The sequence below is a fragment of the Poecilia formosa genome, unplaced genomic scaffold (genome assembly GCF_000485575.1).
Source record: "Poecilia formosa unplaced genomic scaffold, Poecilia_formosa-5.1.2 Scaffold54, whole genome shotgun sequence".
Taxonomy (NCBI): domain Eukaryota; kingdom Metazoa; phylum Chordata; class Actinopteri; order Cyprinodontiformes; family Poeciliidae; genus Poecilia; species Poecilia formosa.
In genome coordinates this window covers 827114-844326 of record NW_006799993.1, presented here as the reverse complement: position 1 = coordinate 844326, position 17213 = coordinate 827114, and the positions used below count along the sequence as shown (strand labels likewise).

The window sequence follows — 17213 nt, the reverse complement described above, 5'->3', positions numbered from 1 at the left end:
CCAACCACGCCCGTAAGCTTAACTCTATACATGTACATCACAGTCTAGATGTACATTAGGAATTAAACAAGAGTTATAAAACATCACACTGGATAAGCTGGGTAATGACAATTTATTAAGGAATTTGTTGCTGTCTATCAATGAGCATTTTTATACTTGCTCTCTGACACAGTTTCCAGGCAATAGCACAGCCGGATGATAGACTGTTATCGCACAGATACCATTTAGTGTGGAGATAAGATGTTCAAAGTTATTCAGCGATAACTTCTTGTTAATAATCAATGACATATCTGTCACTGAACACAAAAACAACATTTAGAAAAACAGACTGATGGAAGTCCAGCTCTGACTGGACATTCCCCGGATTTCTTCAGACATCTTGTAAGGATAATAAACTTCCAGGTCTTCTTTGACATGCCGGCCATATGCATTGCAACCGAAGGACAGACTGTAAGTCTGTTCAAAGTGCATGTTTGCTCATGTTATGCCTGTTTATGACACTTTAAATACACTGACCTGGATGTTCTTGTTTACTGCAAGACCAATAAACATACTAAACACTGATCAATAATTGATTACGATCAACAGTTTCACCTGCACTTTATGGATTAACTGAAATTGTTTACCTCACACACTACTACAACAGCTTTAACTCTACTAAGAAACATAAGATTTAGGAGTGCATTTACAGGAATGCATTAGTAAGGTCAGACACTGATGTTGGACAAAAAAAAAAAAAAAAAAAAGTCTTTTCCAGTCTCCACTCTACTTAATTCTAAAGAAGTCCTATAAATCTGAAGCCAACACCCTGAGCATCCTATTCAAGTTCTTCCCCACTAAACTTGCTTATAAATATCCTTAAGAAGAGGAAGAAGACGAAGGGACCATTCCAAAACAGTTCTCAAAAAGTTAAAAGCATGCAACTATAAAATACTTCTAAGCACGTTGAAAAAATACATGTCAATACATTAAAAATGGATCCAAGCTGCATTGTTAACCCAAAGCTAGAAATGTCCATCGTATTGTCAAACTGAGAAGGCTCCGTCACTGCAGAGAATGTATTTTAGTGCTGTATAGTCAGGAGGTCTGTAGCTATTGACTACAGAAAGTAATCACTTAATGCACAATGCATTCTTTTACAAATGTTCTTAGAAAAAGCCATGTCACTGGATTCATACACCTGTTTCAATGGAAGTGATTGAAACACTTCAATTCAAGCATCTAAATGGTTGAGGGAATATATTTGGCAGCATAGTTCTGTTCTTCCACTGAGTCCCAGCAGAATGTGCCTTACAAAAACTCTAAAGTTATCTTTGGTCTAAAAGTCAGATGAACCAACTTCTACAACTAATTTTAATGTGGATAAGCAGTTGGTTTACTCTGCATATTCCCCAGACGATGGAGTTTTTCATCTATTCCCTAAACTGTCCAGGCAGTCCACAGATTAAGTTACTTTCAGGGTCTTGGATCTGGGATCTTGTTCTTTCAGTCCTTATGACCACAGGTGAGAGTCGGAACGCAGAAAGACCAGTAAATCCAGAACTTCACCATCCAGCTGAACTACTTATTTACCATGACAGACTGGAGAAATAGGTCTCAGGTCAAGCCCCATTCATTTGGGCCTTTATCAAGACGGTCCACAATGAATACGGCTTGTTTACTGCATTGAACAAATATTTTAAGATAGTTTTATTTTCTGCTTTGACACAGAGTTTCCCTCTTGCTTAAAAGGTAATTATGTGGATCCTCAGAGTTCAAGGCCTGGAAAACATTTCTCTCTGCATGCTCCCACTTTGCTCTTATCAGCAAATTTAATATTCACTTCCACGTTGATGCTGGTGACACCCGGTTTTATCAGTGAAACAACATAAAGCTTGCAACTTACAAAACAAAGTCCTGCTGTGTGTATTTATTAAAAAAAAAGGATGAAATGAATTGTATTTTACTTTTAAGGTCAAATAAAGTCATACTGTCTTAGGACCTAAATACATTTGAAAGTGCTCAATAGCTGTGGTACTTTCCATTTTTATTCAATAGTTTATTCCATTTTTTATTCCAAGCAGTCATTTATTTCTATAATTCTTTTATAAATTAGGAGCTCGCACTTCGATCATGAGTAGAAAAATTTATGCATGACTTTGCTACTGAATGAGTCCAGGTCCATCTATTTCTCTAAGGATTTCATAATTCACTGTTAGGGTTTCCTGTTTTGTTTGTCTGATTAATTTTAGACCGTACTACAAATAGCTAAGTCGAAGTCCAACTACAACCTTACCTTTTATTTTCTGGTATATTTGTTCTTCGTAGAAGAGTCAAAACTAAAACAGCTGAAAAAGTTTTAGTTTTCAATACTTTCATTTCTAGAACAAATTCAATTGGCATCAAAGACATCAACATCCTGTGAACATTTAAATTCAAGCTCAGCTTATTTGGACTCTCTAAAACAGGGGTCCCCAAACTTTTTCCAGGGGGCCGGACCAAATGACGTGGCGGGCCGGATCCGGCCCGCGGGCCGTAGTTTGGGGACCCCTGCTCTAAAAGATCAAACTAGTTTTAGTACCTTTGTTCTCTAGGTTAGTGGAGGACTGTTGGCTATCTTTGTTAAAAATAAACCAAGTTTATAGCACTAACTGTGCTAAGAAACAAACATTTTTTGTCATTACCTTCTAGAACTTTTCAAGCCAGAAGAGTTAGTCTTTAACTTTTGGAGAGAAGTTTTGGTAAGTAAAAGGGGGGAGATTCTTACTTCCAATTCGAGGAAATCTGTTAAAGTTTGAAAGAGGACAAACCTGCAGTAGACTTGACAGAGGAGATTGTTGATAAAGCGATCCGATTTAAACCTGCGGTGGTCCTCAAAGATGTCCTTAACGGCTGTGACCGACAGCACCAGTACAATGGGAATCAGTGAAACCTCTGGCTGAAAGGCCTCCACAATCGGGATAAAGTTTAAGGCAGCAAGGAAGATAAAGTAAATATTGGCAAACCGATGGAGCTGCTCAAACAGATTCTTGGGAAGGAAGGACAGGAAGGAATACTTTGTGGTCCGGATCCTGTTGCTTTGGTATAACTTTAGAAGTTGCTTCAGCTCCTCATCTTCAGTGAAGGAAGGTACTACGGTCCTCCTCTTCTTCAGGTGTTCCTTGTATGTCCCAGTCGGCCGCTCCAAGCTATACATTGGTCTACTGCGGCAGTAAAATCCAACCTAGAGGTCTGTGATTCTGAAATCCTACCCTCTTGTTCTCAATGTTCTATCAAAGGAGTAGTTATCATCTAGAATTTGTTCTTCCTTTATCCGGATCAGATTATTTTGGTCTGTCCACCACATCCTGCTGAAGCACAGAAACACCGGGAAAAGGTTGGATTGGAAGAGTTACTGGCATGAATGACGCGCTTCGATGCCACTCCTCCACAGAGCAAGACCAAGGTTCAACTTTTACAGCCACCTCCGAAGACTGGTGGATAATGCAACCAAATGTAACAAACAGGGAGTGTCAAGCAGCTGAAAAGGCCACGTGCTTCCAATTACTTTGAAGAAACTTATCAAAGATCAGAGGTGCAGATCTACAGAAATGGCTTTCATTAAATACAAAGCTGTAGATCAACTGTGACTTCCTGATCAACATAGAGATAAAAAGGAAAACTAACTTCCAGGAGCTTAGATGGGGATAAAGGTATGCTTAAGGACCACTTTGTAAGTATTTTCTTTCTTTAAAACTGAACAAGCAAGATCCAGATCTTGCCCATCTGGATCCTTTCCTACTTCCTTGAATCCTTACCCTAACCTTCCTTGAGTCCACTTTTCACCCCCACCAAGAGAACTTCTCAAGAAAAGCAGTCCAGAGAGAATAAAAGCAGTTTTGTAGACACCCTCAATGCACAACAGATATTGCAACATTACCTTAAATTAGGAGTCCAGGGAAATCATGCTGATACCCAAATTGCACTCTCTCATTAAAAAAGATTAGATTGTTCAAGATGCATGCACAGAGGTTGTAAAAAAAGTTACTTTGACGTCACTTGAATTTCCAGTGATAGCACTTATAGTGTCGAGTTCTTCTTAAAAGTTGTCAGAAAAAAATGGTCAACAATTTCATGTGCTGTGGCAAGTATAACGTATGTGCTGAGTCCCAGGACATACCTTGCTATTTGGTAACTTACCTCAAGCAAACAGAAGTCATATTGAAATCAATTTGCAGAAAAAAATACATAAATATAATTATTAAATCAGATTTAAAGCAACTCAAGCTCCAGCATTTCATACCAGCAATATTAGTTTTTCTAGACTTTTTCTCATATAAAATTATACATGGTGAGACTGTAAACTCTATTAGCAAATTGGATTAGCCATACTGCCCATTCAGCCAAGAGCAGTTTCATTTATTGTAACAAGGTGGTAGATAGTGCAAACTGCATGTTGTGGTGAAAACTACTTAAAACTAATTGAAACCATAAGCAAGCTCTCACAGACTGCTTAAGTGCTTTTCTGGCTTAATCTTACAGACTATTAGAAACATCTCTCAGCACTGAGCTGTGAAATTGTGGGATATGTTGTCCAGACCTAAAGTAATGAAGCTACAGCCTTTGTCAACCACATAAACCAATCCATAATCTTTGATTAAATTCTAATATCTCTGGAGCAGAAAAAATACACACACAGTAAGAATACAACCAAAAAACTTTTCTTATTTTATAAAATGGGTGAAACTTCAGGCAAATATGACAAACTACTTCCAAGAGTGCTGCAGGTGCATCCTGTATTTTTCCTGTATTTCACCTCAAAAAGTAATACATCAGTACAATAAAAGGTTCGTCACACCAAATTTAGCAAATATTATCAAGAACTGTAATTAAATTTGCAATATAAAACCAGGCTTATCTTCTTGGTGGCATAAAACCCTGGATGAATTTACATTTTTTGCTGCTAAATTCAGACACGGCAGTATCTGAAAAAAAGAAAAAAACTCTAGATGGCATTAACATGTCTTTCAGTATTAAAGTAAGGAACCTTGATCTTATGACATTGAACTTTGTGAGTTTCCAGAACTTCCTTTTTTAATCTCTGTAAAATTCAGATCCAGATAAACTATTTCAAGTAGTGTTGTGTTGGAAGTTAAAAATAATACCGTAAAAGGAGAGATTAAATTACTCTAGTTTCAGCTTCTCTTTATTGGCTTCTTTTTCATTTGAGAAAAGAATTTAAAATTCTCTTTCTTACATATGAAGTCATTAACCATAAAGTTCCATAAAACATCAGGGATTTGATTGCTCCATATGGTCCTAACAGAGCATATGCACTTGAAAAGTGTGAAAAGTTGATCTTTTCAAGTGCATATATTCAGCCATTTCATTAATCACATGCACAAAGTATGTGTGCATGTTCCCCAAACATTGTCAGACAGCAAACATTCACCTAAGATCTTAAAGTTCCTGTTGTAGATTTGTTTGAACCACCATTTTATTTTATTTTATTTGCTCTGTTGAACATCAAAATGAAACAAACTAATTTCAATTTCGGCTCATGTTTTAATTCAGTCGTTTCCCTTTCATTTAAACCATGTTACTTTAAACTTCCGCTTGAAATAACACAGGCTCATTCATCTGCAGCATTTCTAAACTGCAAATGCTTTGGATGGAGGGAAATAGAAGATTTGAGTTTGGGTAAACTCACCCGCAGAACACGCGCACCAAGTTGTTGTTGACCTTCTTGTCGAACAAGTACCGTCTGTAGTCCTCCAGTGCATCTTTGATGGCGATGACCGTGAGAACCACCAGCAGAGGGACCATTGTGATCTCCTTCTCAAAGGCCTCCACCACCGGAACCCAGTTAAGCAACGCCAAGAACAGGAAGTAAAGGTTGGCCGCCCTGTGGAGACCAAAGGAACATGTTATCTTCAAGGATTGTGTAGTCAGTGGGACCATCAAGGAGAACATTTGTTTATCATGATCAATTTCTTGTCATGGTAAGAATTTTGATTTATCATTGTCACAACAAATTCCAATTTATAGAAAACCGTAAAATTGTCTGTGTTGTCGATTGTTATTTATGCTCTTTTCTCGGCTGTTTATTCAATGGGAGTATCAATAAATATTGATAATTTTGAAAATATAATTAAATGCAGCTAGTGTATGCAGTTTAATGATACAAATTAATGATACAAATTCACTAAACCCTATGGTTTGTTGTCCTGAAGAACCTTTTTACAAATCCATGTTTTCAAGAGCACTATTTGAATTTGTAGGGCTGTGACAGCTGAGTCGTATCATATGATAAATGTTATTGTGGCAAAACTGCAAGCCATTTTACCCATTACAACCACAAATTGTTGTTAACATCACAACGTTATCAAATAGAAAAAAAAAATATTAGAACTAAATGACAGAAATGTACTTTACAAAAACAAATCTGAAAAGTGTGGTGTGCATCTCAATGAAATCATTACTCTGATGCCCTCAACAAAACCCAGTACAGCAAATTCCCTTAGGAAGTCACCTAATTAGTAAATGCAGTCCAACTGTGTGTAATTTAATCACAGTATAAATCCAACAGTCTGTGAAGGCCTCAGAGCTTTGTTAGAGATCATTATTTAACAATCAGGATCTCAAAGACCTAGGAATATAGCACACAATGGAGAGACAGTGGTGGAGAGGTTTAAAGCATAGTTAGGTTAAAAACAATATTACAAGCTTTCTTCTTCCAGAGCCATCTTCTGAAAACAGACATGGTATGATACAACCACAAACCTTCTGGGACATGATCACACAGGAAGGTGTTCATAACTGCATTTTTGGCCTACATTCAAAACTGGGAAGATGAGTGAAGTTAAATGGAATGCAATCCTGGAAAGTAAGATTTTAAGAGATTAAAAGACATAAGACTGGGGCAGAGGTTCATCTTTCAAGACAACACTCTTCAACATTCAAGAGATCAAAGCATTTTCCTGTGCCTAGTGAAAGTTCAGACCCAAATCCAACCGAGAATATGCGGGAGAACTTGGAAATGCTGTTCACAAACACTTTTTCCCCTTTCTGACAAAGTCCAAGTTTACCTTAAGAACACAGATCTGTGAAACTTTCAGTTTCTAGGAAGGAGTTCGGGTCATCCTGAGCTGCAGTGACACTCCAGCTCCTCCTGCCGGTTCACAAGGCATTCTCAGGTCAGACTGGAGATACGTTTCCCTTCCTAAGTCTCCTTCTTTAAGCAGTCACCTAGCTTTTTAAGGGTTAACTGTGGGTTTGTACATAACTTAAAGTCTCCTTAAGTCAAGTGTGTAATGCTTCTTCTACGTTGGTTCTGGAATGGCTGTGTGGAGAACTAAGTATTTTGGTGTCTTAATCCTGATTGTTGGCATGATGGGACAGGAGATGTTGGCATGATGGGACAGGAGATGGATTGCTGGATAACATTTCTCTGAGCTGTCTTGATAAAGAAGGATCTGAGACAAAATGTTCTGAAATTTCTGTTTAGTCTACATTTTAACCCGCAAGTACGGTCATAAGATGTGGATCATAACAGAAAGAATATTATACAGATTAAAAAAAAAAAAGATTTTCCATAGGTTGACTGAATTCACCTCAGAGATAAGGTGAGGATCTCAATTCAGAAATCAAATCCAAGGTTGGATTTCTAACTTTCTGACACAGCTAATTATCTGTTCAGATCCCAGAATAAGTTCTTACCGAAGTAGTTCAGACAGACCTTCCAGTGCAGCTTCCAAGCTTATCTCATCTAGATCATAAATTGTTTTGCCGTTTTTCCTTCATTTACAGTAACTGCTTTATCAAATTACATGTTTTATGCTACCTTTAAACTCTACAAGCTTACATTTTTACAACTTCCTGTGTTCTGTATTTGCTAAATGGAAATTGTACGCCAAAACAACGGTACGAGCAAGCTTGTGCAGTCAACAGTTAGCACAAACCTTTTATACATAGAGTAATTTCATTTTAGAATATTATCAATAAATCTTGATAATATTAGCATCGGAGAAAACATGGTTCCACTTTTTTTTCCAATATCAATATCTTGAATTACTGACCTGTGGAACTGCTGGAACAGGTTCATAGGGATAAATGTCAACAGAGTGTATTTCGTCGTGCGGATGCCGTTGCCCTTGTACTTCTGGGACACGGCTTCATATTCCTGCTGGTGGGGGCCGTGGCGGGCCAACACTGTCCTCCTCCTGCCGCTGACCCTCTGAGGGGAGCTTTTGCTCAGAAGGCCATCAGGCGGAGAGTACCAGCCTCGCTCCGAGTCTACGGCCAGAAGCTGCCGACAGCGATGTCGCACCCAGTGGAAGCGCTCCATCTACGCAGCCCGAGCTGCGGCCGGGCCCCCACTCCCGCGTGGAACTCCGGCTTCTTCCTCAACTCTCTCAACGACGTGCTTCTGCGGACGTAGAACAAATAAATCTGTTTAAAATCCTCTCCGATATTTTGAATGACCTGGTCTAAATCAAGGTTGCGTGTTAAATAACTGACAAACATTGTCACCTACAGAGAATATTCACAAAGAAAGACAACACAAAGTTATAACAAGTTATGCCTCAATTGCGATGTGATACAATCCGCATCACGATGCATTTCCCCTTTTCTTCTTCCCTTGTTTCAGCACAATGACAGCATGACCTCGTCTAGAACAAAAGGTGTTTTCGTTTATTTCTGCATCCAACAGAGGAAGACAGTTCCTAGAATAAAAACAATGTAGGCAAACGGGTTTCAGCTACAGTAAAGAGACAAAAAGCAAGCAAGGAAACCATCTTGATACAGGTCCTCCACCTTAAAACATGAGATCTCATTTTTAAAGTAGGCTTGATCAAGCATCGAATGCATATTCTGTACTGTGATACATACTTTATAGTATAACATTTTGTATTGAATTATTTTTAATCAATCTTGCATACTAATCACATTTTCAGAGAAAATTGATGTGTTTTTTTTTGCAATCTCTGTAAAATGAGTTTTACTTCATAATATTCTAAGTTTTTGAGATGCCCCTGTCTACTGTCCGTCTAATAAAATTGAGGATTAGGGTAATTTAACAAAATAATTCTGGAATTAAAGTCTAAATCCTTAGATTACATTCTGAATTCTTAGAAATCTAAGGTCAAAGTTTGAATTCTGAGATTAACTTCAGAATTCTGTGAAAACTGTCAGAATTCATTTTTTCCCCAGAAGCTCTAATACCCTTCTATATTCAAATTATTCCATCAGTTTTATTAATTTTTCCCGTTTTCTCACGTTTTACAGAAAAATCTCAGTTTCTCACGTGGGAATTGGTTGCAGTCGTTTTGTTTTTTTTTGTTTTTTCCTGCAGCGGTGACAGTATGAACAGAATAGCAGCAGCTCTTTCAGTCATATCATATGATGAGAATCTAATGCCTTTAGTTGCCATCTTGGCTGCAGAACAAATGACATTTTCTTCTTCAAGTCCAAAGCTCATCTAGGTCAGAACTCTCTGCAGCCGTGCAACAGGCCAAACCTGCTAACCTTCACTTATGCCATCTGCTTTATTTACAGATGACATAAGGAGAATTCTTGTTTGTGATGATCACAGGAAAGGAGGGCTTAAACGTCTCCACTGCCCCAATTCGCAGCACAGCTTAATGTTTAAACTTTGGAATATTTTGGATCCGTCAATAAAATGCTTTACTGTAAAAATACTAGCCCTGTAGTATTTTAAAACCTAAAATAACACAGCATTGAAGTTAACTTGATTTACAATGTCTTGAGGTCTATTTTAAAAACTTGATTAAATTAGGGATTTTTCCATGTGGTTAAGAATATATATTTAAACAAACATGTATACATCCCTGTAAGTATAAGGTCAAATATCTCCTAGAAATTTGCACCCCTACTTAATGCTATGTAGCAATAGCTAACATTCTGACATAATTCTGGCTGGATACTTGACCGCTCATTTTGGTTGAAGTGGTAAAGTTCAATTTCATTGGCAGGTTTCTTGGCATTGGCTCAGCTTTTAAACAAAGTCCATAAAGGTTTTATCTCAGAACTGAATAAGTTTGGGTGTATGTTAGCATAATGTTGTCCAGTTACACACATAACACAGTTTGTTTTGTTTTTTCCCCATTTAGCAGTTTATTTGAGGTATTCCTTCTTTAATATTCCATGAGCTAGAGGCAATGCAACTAGTAGTGAAACAGTCCCACAGCATGAAGCTTCCACCACCTTGCTTGAGAATTGGTAAAGTGTCCTTAGGTTTAAGGCCTCACCTTGTCTTCTTCCAAAGGGGGGCCACTGCCAAATCAGTCAATTTTAGTGTCATCTGACCATTAACATTTTGTCCACAAAGAATTTGAATTCTCCACTTTGGTTAGTTGAAATATTTTAGTCAAGCTGAAGGGGTCAATTCCAGAACAGGAGACTTTTCCTAACTGTAACCCTTATGTTCAATTGGATGAACTGATCATCACAGAAATGGCTGTATCAGACTTTCCCCAGCTTGTGTTAATGTAAAATGTTCCTTTTTAGATCTTCACCAAGTTCCTCTGACTTTTTCATTGTTGTGAGTTTGGCTGAGCAGAATGAATGCTGTCAAACTCCACCAAGAGAAACTGTCATCATGATTATTAACCAATTCCTCGCCCCAACTCACTGTTTGGGTTTCAAATGTTTCAGGTCAAAGTCAGTAGGTGAAGTTCTGTTGACAGAATTAAACCATATTAATCCATTGAGCACTAAGTAAAGGATGTGAGTTCTATCTTTGGCAAACCAGGCTTACTGGACGTAAAGCAGAACTGAAAGAGGATTTCTGAGAAGTGAAGCCAGTGTGGTCACAAGATCAGTTGGGTTTATCTGTGCAGTTCTGAGACTGACTTATTAAAACTGGTGCTAATACACAGCTTCTCCTGCTTATTATCAGTAGAAGCTGAAAATAAACAGCCATTGGGAAAAGGTTGAATCAAAAGACGATTTTGGTGTATTTCTCCTTAAATAACAGAGGCTGACATATCTGAAGTCAAGGCTAGCTGATAGATAAAAGCCTCCGGATAATCTGAGGTTAGTTCTTTCATTTTTCTGATTCAACATAATCCAAGGTTCAGCAACGGGTCTTTGTTCTTCTTAAACATTTGTTTGCATTGGGATTAGGGTTCAGCAATATCAAACAGCACACCCTATGTCATTTACAGAGTATACCAACCTGTTCTGGATGCTCTAACATCTACAACAGCTATGAACTAGATGCATGTTATTTACTATGGATGCTTTTCCCCTCAGTTTCAGAATAATACCTGGAAATTTACTGAGGAATATTTGATTTCTAAGTTTTTAAAAAAATAATTTGATAGATAGACATTTAAATAGTAGGGATGGGCCCTGCAATAGTAATTTTTGAACTTTTCCACAATTTGTCATGTTATAAAAACAAATTTCTATTTACTTCATCTGGATTTTGGCACAAGTTAGCCCATAATTGTAAAGAAAATGATATGTGTATTTTACTTATCTATTTTGTGGATAAAAATAGAATGAGTGTGGCATGTTTGTATTTCGTACCCTTTATGTCCCTCCAAAATCATATAATTAATAGAGTTGATGTGTTTTACAGCCATTCTGTGAAGGTCTCAGAGGTTTATTAGTGAGCAAATAACATCTGACGGCCAAAAGATACAGCAGGCACATTACAGATTAAGCTCTGAAGATGTTTAAAGGCAAGGATAGCCTTTGGAGGAGAGATGCCCAACTCAGATGTAAAAACCTGTTGATACTACAACTATTTGTTGCGAATTCCACAAATCCTGTCCTAAAGGAAGAGTGGCAAGAAGAAAGGCATTGCTGAAAAAGAAAGTGACAAGCCATGTTGGGGACAAAATAAAAGAAGGCCAGATGACAATAAAACGTTACATTTTTGGCCTTTAAGAAAAAACACTATTCCTTTCATAAGCAACAATAGGGAAGCTGGAGATTTCCCTTCCACCAAACGTACTTTCAGTTAGGGCAAGAGCATACTCGATAGAATAGCCCAGTCAAAGTGCTGAACTAAATCCAGCTGAGTATCTGTGAGAACACTTGAAAATGACTGTTTACACATCCTCCATCCAGTATAGCTGAGTCTGATTTATTTTGCAAACAAGGGAGGGGCAAAGATTTCATGTACAAACCTGACAGAAAAACCCCGAACAATCTATTAAAGAAACTGAACTGAAACTACGCATCAATTTGCCAAAGTCCAAATAAAGAAAAAAAAAGAAAGAAAGAAAAGAGAAGAAAAGAAAAGGAAAGAAGATTTCTAAAATACCTACAGGAAGTCTATAAACCTCGCACCCCCTTCAAAGATGTCAGGACTTTTTCATAACAGTTTTACTGAACCTAAAAGACGCTGTTTACTTCCAGGACAGTCGGACAGACGGAGGCCTGCTGTCTAGCATCACTTGAATTGTAGCTGTGAACAAAACAAACCTCCGAGCCTCCACTCATGTCTTCCTCCTGGAAACCAGCTTCCCGTTACCCCTTATTCCTCTTTACGTACCCAGCTGTTTGTTTCCATCCGTGGCCGGGCTCGACGACTGCTGTCGGCTGGATCTTTTCGGTCACATCTCTGGAGTTTCAGCCGCAACAAAAGACTTGAAACTAAAAGAAGCAGGATGCAAGACACGTCCCCTGGTAAATAAGTGGTGACGAACACGCTCCTCTCCTCTTTTTGCGGGCGGGTTTGCAACTACTTGAACTGGTACATGCGGCGCTTTGTCTCAAAAGGCAAAGAGACAGCTCCTCTGTTCGGAGAGGAACTGAACAACGCTCTATTTCCCGTGACTTGAAGGTTGACGGGGGGTGACAGTATTTTTCCTACTGCAAGTGAACGCGGCTCGTCCAGTCACGTGATAGAGATCAGCTGACCAGAAGCAGCTTGGCGGAAGAGGGTGAAAATATGATGGAGATTCTGAGCAGAATATCAGCAACAGATTGTGTCAAAGTGAGCATGAAACTTATTTGAGTTATGATTCATGTTTGATAAAATATGTGTGAAGAGATTCAAAACCAAATGCAATGTTATTAACCTGATTTATACTTTAAACTATGAGATTCTGACGTTTTGTTTCTCATCTAATGTGATCGAAGTCAGTATTTGCAGAACCACCTTTCACTGCTATGATCTGTTCTGCTTTTAGACACATCTCCAAACGGTGTTGCACACCTCGAGACTAAAATATTTGCCAGTAGTGTTTGCAAAATATCTACAGCTCAGTCAGACTGCCGGAAAACAACAACGACATGTATGTGTGGACTTTGACTGGTCCATACATCGCAGTTTATTCATTCTAACGCACAAATGAACTACGATCTATCTATGCAGTTGTCATTCTGACTGTACTGTTAGGGTTGTTGTTCTGTTGGAAGGTGAACCTCAGTCCAAGTCTTAAATATTGTGTAGCTTCTGTGGTCTACCAGGATTGTCCTGGATGATCTTAACTGCTTAACTGTCTCGGATGACATAATGCTGACGTCACCCTAAAGATATCAGTGTTCAGATTTTTGTGTATTCTTCATTACTTCGACTCATGGATGCTAAAATGTTGCATTTTGTTTACTTTTTACTACAGAACCTTTCTTCTTATCACTTCAATAGAGGCCAGATTTGAGACATGGATCACTAATAGCTGCCCTGATTTTCCCACCAGAGGTGTGGATCTCTGAAACTCTTTCAGGGTCACCATGGCCCTCTTAGCTGCTTATCTGAATAATGCTCTCCTTCCCTGCCCTTTGTGAGGTGTTCACAGTTAGTTCTGCATCTTGTAGAGGTTTTCCTAAACAAATGGGCCAGATTCCTGTAGATCTCAATGACATGCGAAGAAATACATTCACCCATTTGAATAAGCTGTGTGGAAGCAGCAGAAACACATCATTTCCCTCATTTAGGTGGACGATTACGTCTAGGCGGGTTGGCAGTTGTGCCATATTCTGTTTTTGAATGGTAGATTGAACAAAGCTCTGTGAGACGTTCAAAAATTGGGATATTGTTTTACAACTTTACTCAACTTTAAATTTCTCCACAACTTTATCCACATCTGTATTTTTTTTTTTACTGAGGTTAAATTTCACATTCAAGGCAGTGAGTTGCATTGAATGCAATCTTGATTTTCTTTTTAATTCATAAGTATGCATTAGTTTGTGGTGATAATAAGACACAAATTCTTTAAAAAAAATGTACTGATATTTGTGGATATAATGTGACACCTTATGAAAAAGTTGAAGCAGTATGAAAGCCTTTCCAAGCACAGTAGGTATGGGTAAAAATGTACACAGACTTGATACTTGGTATTTTGTTGAAAATAAAAACATCTACATTTCTAGAAACACCTGCTTGTGTCTTTTGATTAACTGATCAGTGTTTTACCAAATGATACTGATTTCAGGTCTTCTTGTAATCAACTACAACTCATTCAAAGTCATATGTAAACTTTGATTTAATTTAATGTTAATGTTATGAACATAAATAATTAAAAAAGTGCTATAGATTACTTCATCAGTGGTTGTAGTTTTGAATTGTAGTGGTTGTAGTTTCATTTGTTCCTTGAGCAACAGAAAACATGTTGCATTAAAGGGTGAAAAAACGTTTTCAGTGAAGAGTTTTTCAGTGTCTCACCTGCACATCACAGCACATGTGGAAAAAAATGACTGACTGTTTGATGCATCATTATTTATTTTTTTTCTTTCTGAATATTGAACAGTTGAGATTAAAGGCAAAAAATAACTTTCCTTTATTCTCCTTTTAAAATATAAATCAGCCAAAGTCAAAGGGAAACACTGATCTGCTGTTGATGTTTCCAGCTGTGTCACAGAGTGGTGGATGGGCTGTGTGGGCGGGAGCCTCCATGCAGGAGTGATTACAGCACCACCTGGAGCCTGGAGGAGTGGCTGCAGCTACTAGACTTCTTGACCAGCCTGTTCCGCCTGGCGGTGGGGAACGACATCCCCGATGAAGAGGTGAGCGGAGCAGGCGAGGCCGGCGTTTTTTTCGCCCCTCGGCTCAGGCCGTCACATCTTGTCCTGCTGGTTCTGTGCAGGTCCTGGCTAAACTGTCAGATGCAGATCACAGCCACGCCGAGGCGGTGCTGAGCATTCTCAGAGCACGATGGGAGGAGATCCGGCGTGCTCTGCTGGACAGAACCAGCAGCATCTCCTCTGCAACCTTGCAGGACTTTGACTGGCAGCTGAAGGTCAGTCAGACATCAGCATTTGGTGTTGGTCTGCATCCCTAATGAGTTAAACTGGGTGTCTTGGGTAATAATCAACACCTCAAAGCAAAGCTCTTTTAGTTATTAAAAGTAGGCTCTTATAGCATGTTTCCCTGCTCCTTGTGCCAACATTAAACCCAAACATTAACCAGGAACACTAGGAATGTTGAAGCATCCCCTACACTGTCTTGCAGAAAACTTACACTAAATGAACAAAACCTTTGCACAAATCTGCCTGCTTTGAGTTTTCTGCAAAGCCTTTATTTCCCTTCATCCTCTGCAGCTGGCTTTGTCCAGCGATAAGATCTCGTCTCTGAACACGCCGCTCCTCAGCCTCTGTCTGGATGTGAGGGAGAACGGAGCGCTTCGGCCCATCACCATGGAGCTGAACAGAGAGGAAGTGAGCACGCTCATCAGCTCACTAGAGGCTGCTAACAAGGTACGCACAAAGGGAACGTGACACCTTATCAACGTGTGACTGCGAAACATGACACCCTGTTTACCCTGAGTGCAGCTCTACATGGGCTCATGCTGATGAACACTCCAGTCATGATTAACACTTTCATGTCGCTCCTCAGCTTAATGGAGTTTAGGTTTTAAACCTAGGCAAGGCGATTTCATTTGTAAAGCACATTTTCAGCAACAAGGCAATTTAAAGTGCCTAAACGATGTCATCTGAAAACTGATGCAGTTTAAACACTAGGGGGCAGCATTATCACAAGATTCTCTCTAAGTCTTTCTTGAGGAAGAGAGTGAAGGCAGAAGCTGTTGCTTTGGAATTCATCTCTAGTCCTAAGTGATGTGACAGTCTTTTTTTAAATGTCTTCCAGGTGGTGCTGCAGCTGAAATGATGGACTGATCCAAAAAGAAGCTGATGTTTTTGATGTAATAATAACTTAATGTTTTTGATGCCTTTTGTTCCATAATAAAATCCATTTTTTTCCTTTCTGATTCGGTGGATGTTTGTCGAAGATCAATCGAAAAGTTAGGATGTCATTCAATCATCCACACCATTTTTCCATGATCCATTGATGTTGTAACCCGTCCATCCACCTGCTCCATCAGTTCATTCATTCATCTACCCATCAATCCTGTAATTTATCAAATTTCCATCATCCTTCATACAATCCATCCATTTAGCTTGAATAACAATTCAGACCTCTAGAAATTTGAATATGAAAAAAGATTTGGCCAGAAAATAACGTTGAAACCATTGTTAATGAATGTCCCGGCCTACTGAGAGATTTTTAAATATATTCAATGTATCGTCTCGTCAACTCATTTGCAAATTTTCATCAGCCTGATCTAAAGGAATGGACAATTAGGAAAATTATTTGTCCTGATTGTTAGACTTACAAAGTGAAATAATGACACAAGTGTGAAATTTATTCAGAATATCACCATTCTAGGAGGCCAGTGTATATCTACAACAATCATTAGGCATGAGAGACGGAATACATCCTGGACACACTGCCTTATATACACACACCTTTCTCTTAATTTAGAAACCAATTAACCTAACTCAGCTTTTTGGACTGTGGGAGGCTGCCAGCGCACCCAAAATTCACCCAGGACCTTTTTTCTGCAATGAAACGGTGCCACTAATTGTGCCACTATGCTGCCTGTTAAGACAACCAATGTGTTGACAAACCAATCTGGCAACAATGTTTGTCAAAGAAAGTTGGACTGGATTTCCCCTCTCTTCCTCAACAATCCTGAATATGATGAAACCATATTCAGGGAGAAATTTGGAGGAATTTCAGTGAACAAATGTAACCCTAACAACAGTGATCTCTGACTCTCAGACTAAAAGTATGTGTCAAGGTGTGTAATGGCTCACAGAACCAAAAGGTCAACAGCAACAGAGTTGCTACAGAAGCAACAATGGGGTTCAAGGAAAAGAGTAACCTTGTACAACCTGAAGCACAGAGGCAGAGTTGCCAGTTTGGGATGTTTTAAATGAAGCTTGAGTTATCAGAAGTCATTGATTAAAAAAAAAAAAATGATTCATCAATAGAG

The 17213-nt window shown here is 38.7% G+C and overlaps 2 protein-coding genes across 2 annotated transcripts in view; one reads left to right on the top strand and one right to left on the bottom strand.

Moving 5' to 3' along the window:
- atp10d (ATPase phospholipid transporting 10D) overlaps nt 1-12745 on the bottom strand; it is a 28264-nt gene extending 15519 nt beyond the window's left edge. The window contains exons 1-3 of the mRNA XM_007553066.2: nt 12488-12745; nt 8037-8386; nt 5669-5863 (exon numbers count right to left, since the gene is read on the bottom strand). Of these exons, the coding sequence (XP_007553128.1) occupies nt 5669-5863; nt 8037-8305 (464 nt within the window). The 5' untranslated portion in view covers nt 8306-8386; nt 12488-12745. The remainder of the gene's footprint in view (nt 1-5668; nt 5864-8036; nt 8387-12487) is intronic.
- Nucleotides 12746-12797: 52 nt separating this feature from the next.
- Nucleotides 12798-16145, top strand: commd8 (COMM domain containing 8). The gene is made up of 5 exons (XM_007553065.1): nt 12798-12931; nt 14788-14943; nt 15024-15176; nt 15478-15633; nt 16025-16145. The coding sequence occupies exons 1-5, from the start codon at nt 12887-12889 to the stop codon at nt 16043-16045; spliced, it is 531 nt and encodes a 176-aa protein (XP_007553127.1). The 5' UTR covers nt 12798-12886; the 3' UTR covers nt 16046-16145.
- The last annotated feature ends 1068 nt before the right edge of the window (nt 16146-17213 follow it).

Excerpts from the sequence above, each read along its gene's own strand:
- commd8 (XM_007553065.1), top strand. The coding sequence starts at position 12,887 with ATGATGGAGATTCTGAGCAGAATATCAGCAACAGATTGTGTCAAA. Across the intron at positions 15,177-15,477 it reads ACTTTGACTGGCAGCTGAAG|CTGGCTTTGTCCAGCGATAA; the intron begins GTCAGTCAGACA and ends CATCCTCTGCAG. Across the intron at positions 15,634-16,024 it reads CACTAGAGGCTGCTAACAAG|GTGGTGCTGCAGCTGAAATG; the intron begins GTACGCACAAAG and ends AATGTCTTCCAG.